Source organism: Aulonocara stuartgranti, assembly GCF_965226115.1.
Source record: "Aulonocara stuartgranti genome assembly, chromosome: 19".
In the NCBI taxonomy this organism is placed as follows: domain Eukaryota; kingdom Metazoa; phylum Chordata; class Actinopteri; order Cichliformes; family Cichlidae; genus Aulonocara; species Aulonocara stuartgranti.
The window spans coordinates 18,184,850-18,199,690 of record NC_138955.1 but is presented as its reverse complement, the minus strand read 5'-3'; the positions used below and the strand labels follow the sequence as shown (position 1 = coordinate 18,199,690).

The 14,841-nt window shown below is 40.0% G+C and overlaps 1 protein-coding gene across 3 annotated transcripts in view; it reads right to left on the bottom strand.

Moving 5' to 3' along the window:
* Nucleotides 1–14,841, bottom strand: part of sntg2 (syntrophin, gamma 2) — a 105,244-nt gene that overhangs the window by 82,019 nt on the left and 8,384 nt on the right. Inside the window, exon 1 of one of the 3 annotated variants that reach the window (XM_082516161.1) lies at nucleotides 864–3,172. The exons of 1 other annotated variant lie outside the window; for it this stretch is intronic. In XM_082516161.1, coding sequence (XP_082372287.1) covers nucleotides 864–935 — 72 coding nt within the window. In that variant the 5' untranslated portion in view covers nucleotides 936–3,172. Of the gene's footprint in view, nucleotides 1–863; nucleotides 3,173–14,841 lie in introns of those variants that run through there. One more of the 3 variants, XM_082516159.1, reaches the window with a different exon arrangement.

The following is a 14,841-nucleotide window of genomic DNA, read 5'->3' as shown; positions in this document are numbered from 1 at the left end:
CATTGTAAAAAATACAAATTTCTCCATCAGATGGTGAAAAACAGGAACTCTTCCAGCATTAACAATTTAACTATCACAACTGCGCATCTGGAAGAAGAACAAATCAAATTCAAATTCAAATTCAAATTTTCAAATTCAAATTTTATTTGTCACGTACACATAGGGTTGCCAACTCCCTGAAAAATAAATAAGGGACACCTCGTGGCCAGGGCCGGGCAACCCAGTTGTCTTCACCCTTCCCAGTGTGGTAGCTCTTTTTTTGTGTGTGTGAAATTATTTTTGAACCATTTGACTTGAATTTGATTTAAGCAGATGCATATTCTTTGTGATATGACCATATGGGAAACAAATGATCATTTAGCCATTTATTTTTAGCTCAAAATGACAACATTAACACAGTAAAACAGGTCTCTTTCTTAAACAGAAGCCTGTCATGCTTAACTTTTGAGAATATAAGTAAATCTTTCTTTAAAAGAACTCTGCCCTGCTTAACTTAAAATTATATAAATTAATAGAAAGCAATAGAACGAAAAATATTCTTGTAACAGTGCACATATAGTACATTTAGTACAATTGGCTTCAGTTGAGGTATTATTTCAGCTTTTCTAATGCTAATCAGCTGCTCCTGTTTGTAAACCCACTTGTTCCCATGATTACGCACCTTAACTCATCATCATTATTCATCTATGTATTACTTTTATGTATTATTCATCTATTTGTTGTAATCATCCATCCTTGCAGTTGTTTATTACACAAAATAAATGATATTATCACACTTCTGGCCACATAGCGCTGATATTCACCGCACATGCCCATATTAACCTTAACCAGAGGGTTTAAACAACAAACCAGTGTTTACATACCATATCTGCTTCTACCGTGGCCTGGTGGACAAAAAATTGGTTAAGGGTTCCCCGAGCTTTCACGCCCCTCATGTTCTTCTTGTGCCCACCACTAGAAGCATGCCTATGGAAAAAGTGCGCCGGCACACAGTGCAGTGCGCTTTATAGGTGTTATCGTGCACTTTCCCAGCCAGGTGTTTTCCTTTTCCCAGTCCTCCCTGTACTTTTGCAGCCTTTTTTCTTTTCTTTCTCTGAGGGGAACAAACATTGCTGCTCTAACGCTGGGCTTACACTGTGCGATTTTTGGCCCATTTTGAGCCGATTTTTGAGTCGTGCGACCGATTTGGTGATCGGCCCGATTTTGGCCTTCATCGCGCATCGTGTAGTATACGTGGGGTAACGAGAAGCGATTAACACCTCACGACCAGCTCCCGATCATCAATCGGTCGTGAGGGTGTCACCACAGCCGCTCACACTGCTCATGCGCAAACACGTAAACATCGGTGAAAAAGACGGCGCAGCACGGCTGTGCAGCGTGTGATCTGGACACAAGTGATGGAGGCACTTGTAGAACTTTGGAAAGCTCATCCGAGCCTTTTCGATGTGGCATCACAAAATTATCACGACCACAACAACCGTGAAAATAGTTGGATTTACACTGCTGCTCAATCACAGCTGCCTGATCATGTTTTTCATTAGCAATTTAGCAAAGTTGATGGTGGTGTGTCTGTGTGAGTGAAAGACAGAGAGAGCGAGCGACAGATTTTCTGTTATAACCTTCATGTTATGTTGGCACAGTGTGAGCACTCAGGTCGCATCAGAGCATCGGGCCGTATAGTGTGAGACCCTGCATCGTGACCTGCAAACTTCTAATCCCTGCGAGTCAATCGTGCAGTTTGAGCAAGAGCTGAATAACGTGACTGAAAAAAATCGCAGTGTCTGCCCAGCTTTAGGTGTACTGTCATCCGAGACGTGCACCGCAGTGTCGGCGTTTGTTTCCCTGTTGGCCATGCTTGTTGTTGTGGTCATCTGTTGTCTTCCGGTATTTTCTCCGCAAGCGACCTTTCCTCGACCAATGAGATAATCTGAATTGTCATACTCGAATTGTCATAAGTGTGCTGTCAGCTCATTGGTCACAAAGCAGGAGAGGGGCTGGGAATTGTGTTTTCAAACAAAGCGTTAATTCCATTAACATTTATAGACTACTTTTGATTCTCACTGTATTACGGGACAAAGTGCGTCCCTTATTAGCTCAATACGGGACGTGTACTTTTGTTTCTAAATACGGGACGATTCCGTTTTTTAAGGGACGGTTGGCAACCCTACGTACACAGTCATACACAGTACGATATGTAGTGAAATGCTTGGACAACTACTCGTGACCTAAAGAAAACAAAAAAAGGAAAGGCTATGAATAAGATAGGAAATAAATATGCAAAATTAAAAAGGGTAAATTTAACTAGGAAGGAATAAAATATAAATTAAGGTTAAAAATGAAATAACTGTACAACACAAATTAGAATGAAGGGTAAATTTAACTGGGAAGAATAAGATAAAATATATAAATTAAAGTTGAAAATAAAATAACTGTACAACAAAATACACAATACACAATATAGAACTATATAAGAATGTATGAAGAAATCTAAATATAAATAAATATATACACAATAACAGCAGCTGTACAAGTATTAACTGGAAATGAAGAATATAGTGACCAGTGTTGTGCAAAAACAATGTCCAGAAAGTCCAGTGTGTGTGTAAGAACCATATGTGTGGGTCAGTACTGTGTGGTGGTGTGATTGAGAGACCGTATCGCCTGCGGGAAGAAGCTCCTCCTCAGTCTCTCTGTGTTGGTCTTCAGGGAGCGGAATCGCTTTCCTGACCTCAACAGAGAGAACAGTCTGTTGTTGGGATGGCTGAGGTCCTTCACGATCTTCCTGGCCTTGGTCCAGCACCGCCTGCTGTAGATTGAGTGCAGGTCAGGGAGCTCGGAGCGGATGGTGCGCTCAGCTGACCGCACAACCCTCTGTAGAGCTCGTCTGTCCTGCATGGTGCTGTTCCCGAACCAGGTTAAGATGTTTCCCGCCAGGATGCTCTCTATGGTGCACGAGTAAAAGTTCCTGAGCACCTTGGAGGGCAGTTGGAAGTCTCTCAAGCGTCTGAGGTGGTAGAGACGCTGTCGGGCCTTTTTCACCACGGTGTTGATGTGACAGGACCATGACAGGTCCTGCGTGATGTGAACTCCGAGGACATCTCATTGGCGACAAAGATCCGCCTTTACCGAACCCTGATCCTGCCCATTCTACTTTATGGCGCGGAGACGTGGACAATGCTCAAAAACGACCTGAGCAAGCTCGAAGTTTTCCAAATGCATTGCCTTAGATGCGTTCTCGGCGTTTCCCTTCGCGACCGTCATTTGAATGACACCATCCTCACCAGCTGCGGTAGCCAACTGACGATCAGCGACCTAATCCAGCGCCGCCGACTCTGTTGGTTTGGCCACATTTGTCGAATGGACCCAAGCCGCTACCCCCATGGCCTACTCTAGTTGACCCGCCCCACCGATTGGAGGGTGCATCGAAATGCACCAAAGAAGACATGGATGAAACAAATCCAGGATGATTTGAAGGGCCTTCGACTTGACCTCGAGCAGGCAAGAACCATCGCCTTAGATCGAAAAGCGTGGAAGATAATTGTTGGTCAAGCAAGAGAACCTGCGGCACCTACAGCAGCGTACTGGTTGCGCGGCAGACCACCGCCGCTGGTCGCCCGCTAAGGACAAGAAGAAGAAGAACTATCACAACTATATTAGTATAATATAATTGGTCATGTGAGAAGTCTTTATCAGTAGGAAAAGCTCTCTCTCACAGGCCTGGGTGTCTCTGCTCAGACGGCTGTACCTACCACCAGGTCTAAATTCACCATCAATGATGAGCTTCCAGTTTCTTAAACTAATCCATAGACATGGAGAGATCCTGCAGACCTGATAAAGTAACGCTTTAAAACTGTGTTGCTTTTCATGACAAGCAGGTGATGACAACTCCAAGTGCACTGTGATCACAGTAAAAACTTTCCTGGAGTTAGTTTTGTAAAATATGGTAATTATTGGATTCAGAAAGGAAGATAATCCCGAGTATGCTGGTGCTGCTATGGAAAAGTCATCAAGAATTAAAGCGCAGACACTATTTCCACAAACATACTGGTGAAAAGAAGGATGCACAAAGGTTGAGCTGTCGTTGTGTGGCATTTTCATATCCTCACCAAGTCGCATTGCTGTAAATAGTAAAGATGTAACAAATATGCCGGAGTGATTGCTCTTAAGCCTCAGCATGTAATGAGCCATGGTTGTATGCTAAAATAACTTGTGGGTATTGCTAAATGAGGTACTTAACTGGATTGACAGACTGATCTTAATAGTGAATTATCCTTTTAAAAGCACAAAAAACACAATCCATTGACTTTTTAAGTCTAGTAGTGGATGTTGTGGATTCCTATGGTGAACATGGATTAACTGCATATTAAAGTATTTAGCGATGGGGACCTTTTTCCCCAGGATGTAGGTAAACGTGTGGGAAATAGGAACTGTGTGAAGGCATTTGGGACCATTAAAGTGCAGCTCAGACCATCACTATTTAGACCATTATAATGCTCCAAACCTCTGGATCTGAATTTTAAAAGTATGTGTCATATAATGACTGCAAAGGTTTGCCCTGCCATACAATCATAAAGTTATCATGCAGTCTGTTATGGTTATTGCGGTACTGTTTTGCCAGCTTATTGTGTAGCTTGAAAACGATAGAGCATAAAAAGAAAACGGCCCTGTGGGACACCTGTACACAAAACAATCTTGTAAGACACCGCAAGCTTGTTGCATATTCTCTTTAGGCAGTCTGTCAGAAAGTCTTTAATCCAGAGAAAGAAAACTACTTTCAACATTCATATCACGCAGGCTTTGCAAAACCGCATTTCTTTGCAGTATATTCAAAGCTGAATTGAGTTAAAATCTTGTGACAGCATATCATATTCATCATGCTGACTGTGGTCAAATTGTGTCCTCTTTCCCCTTTGAAATAAAAACTGTGAGAGTGAAGCAGACATCTAATACAATCCAGTACAACAGCCCTGCAATGAAGTCTGTGCTTGTGAAGCAAAATAAGCAGGTTTCTTTTATTTCTTCCTTTTTGGTATTTTAGAGACATTGTTGGGGAGGCCTGGCAAATATATTTTCTTTAAAAAGCTTGAAAACTTGAGACTAGTCTTAACAGCAACCTAGTCTTAACAATGTAGACAAATTAGATTAAAAGCACATATCAGAAGACGTTCACATTAAGCCTTCATTGGTTCAGTGGGTTGTTGAGTTCAACACCTAAGTCGTCTCTTTACTGGATTATCTCAAGGTTTAGACACATTTTATTGAATCTGAATCCACTTAAAAATGAGAAACTGAGATACTTGTTTGTGGTTCCTAAATAACAAAAAAGCTATGCAAGTGGTTTTTGTTTGTTTTTTACTTCAGCATGATGATCATTCAATATTTGAAAAGATAATTAATGTATCCAATTTTTGCAATTTTGTGCAAAAATACAGAGTTTGGTCAACTGGCTTTGAAGTACACTGAAACTAAGTTCAGTCAGTTCAGGCAGGGAGTCTTCCTCACGCTCTATCACTAACGCTGCATTCATGTTACATTTACTTTGATTACTAGTATCGTACATTTTACGACATCCAAGCTGTGATAATGACTGGGGGACTCTGAAAGCTATGAAGCTGAACAAATATAAAACAAAGCATTTTTTAACATTCATGGCAAAACTCTTCATAAAGAGAAACGTTGAGAAACGGCTTTTTCAATGATCTTACTTAAAAATGGGAGATTTGAGATCGGCCTGTAGTTGTTCAGAAGAGCCATGCTGGATTTGATTTGATTTGTAAGGCCACCATATTCTCAGTAGTACCGAATGAATGAGGAAAATTGGGCAAAAAAAATCAAAGGTAAACTTCTATAAAGTTGTCTGCATAGAAATGAAAGAACGAATTTGCCAGAGGGTGAACATGTATTATCCATTAGTTTAGATGGGGTGATCTTCACACACAGAAGATGAGATAAATCTGAGATCACAGCATCAACCAGATACATTGCATAAGATCTCAGTTGTCTACAATTCATTTGAAGACACTGATATTAATTATGAATAACACTTTCAAAGAACAGCTCAAATGTATTACTACATGGGGGCAAGAAATATATATAGGTTTACTTTTAAAAATCAACACAACCAACTTGCTTTTTAGAGATTTTACCCAACAGAGGTCTTTAAGCGTTTTGTTGATAGTTGTTTTTCTTTCTTCTTCAGGTAAAACGAGGCGAAACAGGAAAAAAAAATCTCAGCAGGGCTGTCGGAGTGAAAGAACAGAAGTTGTTTCACAGAAGGTCAAGAATGAGCTTTAGTCAACGTTTGACGGCTGTCCTAGTGTACTCGGTTCATGCTCTCGGGGGTAAATAAATCGGAGAGCGATATGACATTGGTCATTAAACAGATTGGTCACACTGGTCAGGAGGAGTGCCGATGAACTCATCAGTGATGCACTTGAAGAGAGGCAGAGTTCACATTTGATTCATTTTGATTTGATGACTATAACTGTATCACTTAAGACCAGGCAGATACGGGAAATAAAACTGACTTTAATATCTTTGGCTGAAAATGTCAAAGCTCTTTATGACACAGAGCCCTAAAACATTAATGACTACCAACAATCTGAATTAGATCACGACTTCTATGAGCCCTGCACTGTAGTCAGCATCAGGATTTATTTATTAAGCCTTTAAACCATTAAAAACTCCAATTAGGAGTGAATGACTTAATCAAGTGTGAATGTCCTTGAAATATTCACAACCAAATGCCCAAGAGGGAAGCTATAGCCTTGAAGTTTATTGCTGCATTTTACAGTATTTTAACTGTAACTTTATTTTTCTTATAAATTATAAATTTCTTCTGCTTATCCAATCTTATTCAATCCAATGATTTGGTCCACCAACACTGTAGGTGGTTAACAACACCTAGAGCTTGACACTAATGCAGTTTGATATAATTTAAACCATTTTCAGAAAGCAAAAAACAATGCTGAGTATTATAGTTATGGACCATGGTCTCTCTAAAGGCTAGTCTAGAAAACCTCAAAATAACAAGACACACATTTCCGCTTTAAAAGTTTCGTCTCTGCAGCAGAAGATTTGCAACTGCTGAGAATACAGCATCAACATCTTAAATCAGGTTTTGTGCACTAAACCACTAAAGTACACGTTTACAATTGGCCACAGTGCTGGAGAGACTTATTTTGAATCATTTCAGGAACAAATCAATGCATGGCCCTTTGAAAATCTCACTGCCAATACAACAGCACTTAGTTCAATGAAGAGTGTGGAGCTTTTGCTGGAACCACTGTGGAACAACGTATCCTAGTCTGGTAGATGTTTTAAACTAGTAGATTGCACAATGTAATTCATAAAGCGCACAGCTCGCTAGACATCAGGGAATATCTGTGGAATATGCTTCTTAAACACAAAAGCACACTGCTGCTCTGCCAGACCAAATGCACAACAGTTGCTTTACAAAAAGAAAAAACTGTGAAACAGGGTTCAAGAAAAATATCACATTTTTTAGAAGAAACAGCACCTCTAAATTGTGTGAGACCGAGGCTGCAAACTGTCTAAACCATTATCTCAACTGTTTATGGTGTTTGTACCAGGGTATCACAGTACAGGCTCCACTGGGAGTGGGTAAAGTACACTTTTCAGACTTGAAGTGAACCAGAGTGAGATCGTACTTGGCACAACTGAAGTGAAAGCAGACGAAGCATAAAAGTAACCGTATATGCCCAGTGGATCACGAGCACCAGGATGCCTTTTTTTTCTAGCAAAAAATTGCTGCTATCGACCGTTTCTGTAGGTGGCACATTCCCTGTTCACCGGAAACAAAATACTATCATCATCCTATGAGTGCGCTGAGATTTAGGCCGTTGTATTTCTACCCCTGTGGAGCTATAGTATTTCAATTACAAATAAAACATATTTGTAATATGTGGCTAATCTTTAGGCCAGTCTTGAAAAACTGGTGTTGGGGTTCAGCTTTTTGTTGAATCCAAATCCTTTCAAATCCCTTATCAAAGGTAATTAGGATTTTTTTCCCCCATTCACAGGTAACTATAGTTATAAATAACTGAACCTCAAAGATTCAATTTAGATCTGTAATCAGCTTTTGTTGCCTGAGAATGCAAAACAAGTTTTTAGCCGCAGCCTAATTAATGTTCAAAACCTGCAGCTCCATAAATGAGGACAGAGCTTAAAATATTTCAATTCATCAAACACATTTAATCAATATTTCATATCTGTGAAAAATAACAAGTACTTACTCTGAATACTGAAGATCAAAAGTTTTAAAAACCTTTAAAATCTACCATGTCTAAAAAGCTATTTCTCATTTATTCATTAAAATTATTATTTTGTTTATCCACAAAATGTTACAGCTTTCAGTTTTATTGACAAATTAGCTTGTCCAAGCTACATGTGAGATTGCACTGAAAGCCCTTTGTTCCAAATCTTTGTAACATTGGACAGGAAGTTTCTGTTTCAACCTTTGGGTATAAGCTTCCAAAAAGCCAAACCTACTTTAAAGCCAGAATTTGAGGAACAAGGAATCTTTCTAGCTCCATCCACCCATTTTCTAGTTTTCATATTCAGGGGAAAGGAAAAGTAGGGAACATCCCGTACATTATTCGAGAGGTTGTTAGTCCATTTCAGGCCAACAAGAAGCTGAAGTTCACCAAGAAAACCCACATAGGCTCATGGGAGGAAAAAATATCAATACACGCACGGCACGACTCCAGCTGCCCGGCAGGTTCAAGCACACAAACATCAGTATGCAAGCATGCTCACGTGGGAAAGGAAGCACCTTGATGTTCGGCAGATAATATTCAGCAACACAAACTAAGTCTCAGCCAGATGGTAATTTAATTTTTGCAATAACTGATTCATGAACCAAACCAAATCTGACCAGATGGTTAAGTCTTTATAAAAAAAATAAAAATTCTCAAGTGAATATGTGAACCAAATTGAAAATAGACAAAAAGTGTAGAAAATAATCAGAGGATTAAATCCTAATGACTGGCACAAGGAAATGCTAACCCTGGATGACAGGAATGCCTCCGACAAGTCAACCAACATGAGTTTTGAGACTTTAATATTAACGTGAACACGCAGAACCACGGTGTTTGAGGAAGTCGAGCTTTGTCTCAAACATTTATGTAAAGTTATTTTTCATTTTATCCATCTGCTCATTTTTCCTGATTATCTAAAGTTGGTTTATCCAGATGTTTTTCCCCAGCAATGGTATCTTTCTTATTAATGGTTTCTTATAAAATCTCTCCAGTGAGTTGTGGGTCTACCCTAGGATCTTCTCCCGGTTGGGGATGCCCCAAAGACGTGAAGAGAAAATGCACGAGAGGCATCTTGATTAGACTGTCCACAGCTGTCTCCTTTAGACATGAAGGAGCAACAGTTAAGCCCAAATCTCAAAAGGAAAAAACTCTTTTCAGCTGCTGTATTTGCAATCTGATTCTTTCATCATTACCACATGTGAGGAGGGGGACTTAAATCAACTAGCAAACGAAAGCATTCACCTTCGGCTCAGCTGACGATCGGGTACAATGCAGCAGTAATGCTGACCCAACATTAATTTCTTGTTCCATTTAAGCTCCACCATTTCAATCACTTGTGAACAAGATCCTGAAATACTTAAATTCCCTTGCTTGGAGCAGCATCTTTTCCTCCCAGAGGGAGCAATCCACCTTTTTTTTGGCAGAGAACTGAAGTGTAGAGTTGGAGTTGCTGACTTTCATCTTAGCTCCTTCACAGCTCGAGTTTATGCCAGATGAAGTCAACAGAAGTACTTGAAAAAGTAAGAGTGCAATGCTGGGTGATTATTAATAAAGATTACAAAGAGTTGATATTACCCAAAACCCTCTTTTAAGAAAGTAGACAATTGCTCTTTTAAGTTTGTATTGTCCAATGAGGTTACTTGGCTGTGTGCCAGACCAATCATAGCTGACGTCTGTAGAGTGATTTCCCTGCATGTATTAATAATACAGCAGGCAGTCCTGCTATCTCCAAGCTTCCTTTCTAATGTGGAGATGACATTTGAGTTTACTTTAGCTGTGGTGGAAGAAGAACTTTCCAGACACTGATAACCTTGAAAAGCACCACAAACACACACACACATGCATAGTTGATACAAACACAGCCAGCAGCCAGAGTTCAACACACACACTTACCAGATGCCCTTTTTTGTGTAGATCAATCATATAATGCCTGAGACAGTCCTCCAGACTTGTACGTACAGTGCAAAATGTGGTGAAATATTTTTGAGTTAATCCACTCACAGCACTCCCCGGTGAATCATACTTTAGTTCCATCAGTTCCGTTTACCATTAACACACCCTCATCATGGACTCTATACATTTTCAGCCATGACTCATGTGTTTTGATTACCCGAGCTGACACCAGTCCTAATTCTCTCTCTGGCTACGAACCGATAAACTACATTCATCTGAACCTAGAGGTTGTGTTGTTAGCATATGAAATATTTACTTGGCTGAAAAATCTAATTAAAAGCTACGTTATGCATGAAAGTTCCCAAAAACACCCACATCACAGCAGTTCACACCATTTAACTGTAAGCAGCATGAAGAAAAACCAACTTAACAACTATTAGAAATATCTGGATCCGCGCAGCCTCGGCGACTCGTCTGAAAACAAGAATATCTTTTTTTAAAAAGAAATGACTGAGCTGCGTGTGTGACAAGAACCCATGATGTTGACAAGTGTCACAATTACTACTATTGTCAAGGCGAGCACTTTCATCTGGATCCTTTAAAAGATCTTCGTATTTAAAAATCAGACAATTTAGAACAGAAGATGAAAAGCAAAACTCTGCTCTCTATTCAGCCCGTTCCCCTGTTTTTTTGAGGTCAATTAAAACTACCCTGGGGTTGTGTCAGCGGGGAAATGGCTGTGGCTGTACAACTTCAGTCACGCAAGAACGTGGAACTCTTTTTAAAAAACATGTTAATTTTAAAATCCGAGCAGAGAGCTGCAAGTTGCTGTTATTTATAACCAAGAGGAGAAGTCGATGGATAGAATTTTAGAATAGAATATTCTCATTTATTTGCAAACACATGCCACAGAGGAATCTGGCCCCGCTGCAAAAGAACAAACGCACATTTTAACTGGGATGGTATTTTTGCTCGCCCTTTTTTTGTAAACGATGCCAAAAACTGTGGCAGAGTTACCTCTCGTTTTCAAATACCAGCATGCAATTTGCCTGGCAACTTTGTAGTTTTTAAAAAAGAAAACAAAAGACAGATTAAAATTTTTAATGTGTATTTTTTCTCCCCAAAAATCCATTAAACACAGCCCAGAGATACAGCTGTACTGATGAGCATAATCCATCATTTTAAATTAGACAACTTTGGTAATTTCTCCTAACATGGCTTTAAACGCTGCTAATTACCACATTACTGGAACTATTTTCACTTCTTTCAATCAAGACGCAGTCTTACATAACGGTGAAACATTATGTTACTGCAAAACAAAGTCTCCGTAAATACCTCAGCACTGATTGTGTCCCTTTTTAGAGAGCTATATAGCAAAGTCATTCAGTTCATTCAGTTTATGGTGATAAATTAGATTCATATTCTCATGTCTGAACATGTTTTGAATGCATCTTTGATCACAGCAGGAGGTGATGATTCAGAGATGTTGGCTAAACCACAGTAAATACACAAGTGCTTCTAAAGTGTGAGTTTTCTTGAGCTGAACACTGTTTACTTCAAGGGTTACAGTTAAAGCAAGGACGAGAAAGGGGCTTTTTATATTTACTGTATGAGTACTTGAAAATAGAACAAGATTTTTTTGGGTAGATGTAACATTGATGAGGTGAATTCCCAAGTTTGCGACGCACAACCCAAAGCTGTGATGCCAAGGCTGAGAGAAGCCTAATAACAAAATGCCAATGAACATTTCAGAGATCTCAAGCAACAACAAGCAGCAACCTCCGGGGCTGAAAAGTGAAGCCAACACCAGAGTGCCAGAAACTGCAGTTCCCTGAGTGGCCACTTAAGACTCGCTCCAAAGTGAATCGATCATGAGAGTACCGTGTTAAGCAGCCCAGCTTTGCAGCAGAAATTAACGTGGGTGACGGACTGGTTTTGGTCTCTACAGCAAATGTCTCCCCCTATATCAACTGGAAGAGTGGCTGAAATCCCCCTCTCTCCATCTCCACATGCCACCAGCTGTCAGCTCAGCTTCACCTCCACTAATTCAAGTCATTGAACCAGACCTCTCGATTGTAATTATGTAATCATGGCTGGCTGTAAAAGGGAGTCTGATGTTAAAATGCCCAACTTTACAGCGTTAAAAAGCATGTTTACAGCCCGGTGCAAGAAATGATCTTGAGCTCTGGACAGTCCCAAAAGGGCTTGTAGTGCCACATTTATTTGGAGCATGTTTTGCATTGCATTGTCACGAGAATGTGCATGTATTAATTTGGTCATTTAAAAATGTCTAAAATGGTTTTATGCGCCAGTCTAATCTGCTAAGTCGCTTTTCCTCCAGTGTAACTGCAGCTACTGGAACACAGAACCGACAAGAATACCATTTCAATCCATCAAATTGATTTCATTTGGATCTGTGTCAAACAGCAGTGATTTCCATGTCTTCTTTATTAGGCAGCAAGCTTTAATGGATTCAGTTTAAAGTTTCATAGCAGTGCAGTATGTGCAGCTGTCATCTTAGAAGCAAAAGGCAGCACTGAATGCCACACAGTGATAAAATAATGAACTGGAATTAAAATGTTTATTTTACCACTCTGTGCACTTAATCACCCCATTAATGATCATTTCTTGTCCTTTTGCAACAGTGTTGCAATTTACTTTTATATTTTCTGCGTTCGTTGTAGATTTTAATCAACATTTGGTGTGTTTTTAGTGGAAGAAGACTCACATGATCTGTGAAACGCCCCTTTCAGATTGGTCAGTTGCTGCGGACACCACCCTGGGAGAAACCCTGGGTAAACTCAGAAAGTTGATCACCAGCGTTGTGTGACCTTTTATTTCTGATCAACTATTTTAGGGTAAGTGAATCCAGATAATGGAATCCTATTCTTGGTATGTTCAGTTAAGTTTTATTTATATAGCGCCAAATCACAGGAATAGTTGCCCCATGGAGCTTTATATTTATGTTGTAAGTAAGACCCAATAATAATACAGAGGATACCCTAACAATCAACCCCTTTAAGCAAGCAGTTGGCGACAGTGGGAAGGAAAAACTCCCTTTTAACAGGAAGAAACTCTGTGAGGGGCAGCCTTCTGTTATGACCATATGGGGATAATGGGAGAGAAAATTACACTGGAAGAGATTAATAATAACAACATGTGCAATGAGCTTCTTAATTTAGGCCCCTGGGCCCTATTTCAGGAAGCCGGTTTAGAAAACTCAGAGTGAAAAACGATACTCAGGGTGGGGTAACCCCGAACTGTCCAACTCGGAATATTCGGTTTCAGAAAGGCTGATAACAATTAGTTCAGTCAACGCGGAGTTGCTTTAACCCCAAGTGAAGCGCGCGCACGAGGATACATAAAGCCCTGATTAGTGGAGCACAGATTAAGCGAGTCACCATGGAGACGGAGGGAAAGAAGGCGCGGTCAATGTATTTTACAGCGCTTGAGGCCGAAATTCTGATGGCAGCATATGCCGATAACATGCAAATTCCACGGGGAAAAAAGTAACGCAGCCTCAGCTGCAAAAGAAAGGGAGCATGCATGGCAAAACATAGCCGACAGAGTCAATGCGTGAGTGTTAATTTAAACATTGATCTAGGGATTTCCACCCATTTAACACGTTATTTTATTATATTTTATTTTATACATTTGATTTTGTGATGTGATGTGAGCGCAGGTGCAACCCAACAGGCCCCAAACGTTCCTGGCAGCAAGTAAAAATGAAATATAAAAATATAGTCCAACCAGGTAAGGTGTAATTGTATTATGAGCCATAGTGCTTGGTCTGTTTGTCCGATGTAAATCAATTGCAGTTAGAGGCTACATTAATTTCCCCTCTGTAAGCACTTATTGAAATTATCTGAGCACATTACAAGTACATATTTGCTTACTCTGTATGCTCAAATGTGGCCCGTTATAGCCAACAGAAAAAAAAAGCGGAGGCCCGAAAAACAGGTGGGGGTCCTCCACCACCACCACTCACAGAGGCTGAGCAGTTGGCTTCCACATTTGTGATGATGTTGGCAGCATCACATATGATCTTCACAGTGCAGAGAACACAAATTAGCATCCATTACTATAATGAAATAATTTGTTAGTTTGAAATGCTACAAGGAACTATGTACCTGTACATTAATGCTGTGGAAAGACTTCCTGTTCACATAGTCTCCTTCATTTACTGAAGGAGCAATGATTGGAATGTGAGTGCCATCTATACAGCCAATCACGCCTGGGAACCGTGAGAATAAATGTAAAATTTAAGTAGTAGTTCAAATATCACCACATCATGAATTAAGTTTCGTTCATCCTGATACCTGCAATTTTGTGGAATTCCTCTTTGATAAATCTTGTGGGTCTATGACCGGGGAACACCACAAACGAGTACAGGAGACGTTTCAGTGCAACTGTAACATTCCTGACTGCCCGACAGACGGTAGCATTGGAAACGTGCTCAGCATCACCAATATTATACAGAAAGCTCCCGTTTGCAAAAAACCGAAGTGCAATACAAATAATATGCACAGAACTGAGAGAATGTCCGCGATGTGTCACATGAGCAATATTAGTCCTGAGGATGTTATTCAAATAAATTATAGATTGTGCTGAAAAACGGTAACGTTCACACAGGAAATCATCAGGAAATGATAAAATGTCCGAACGCACT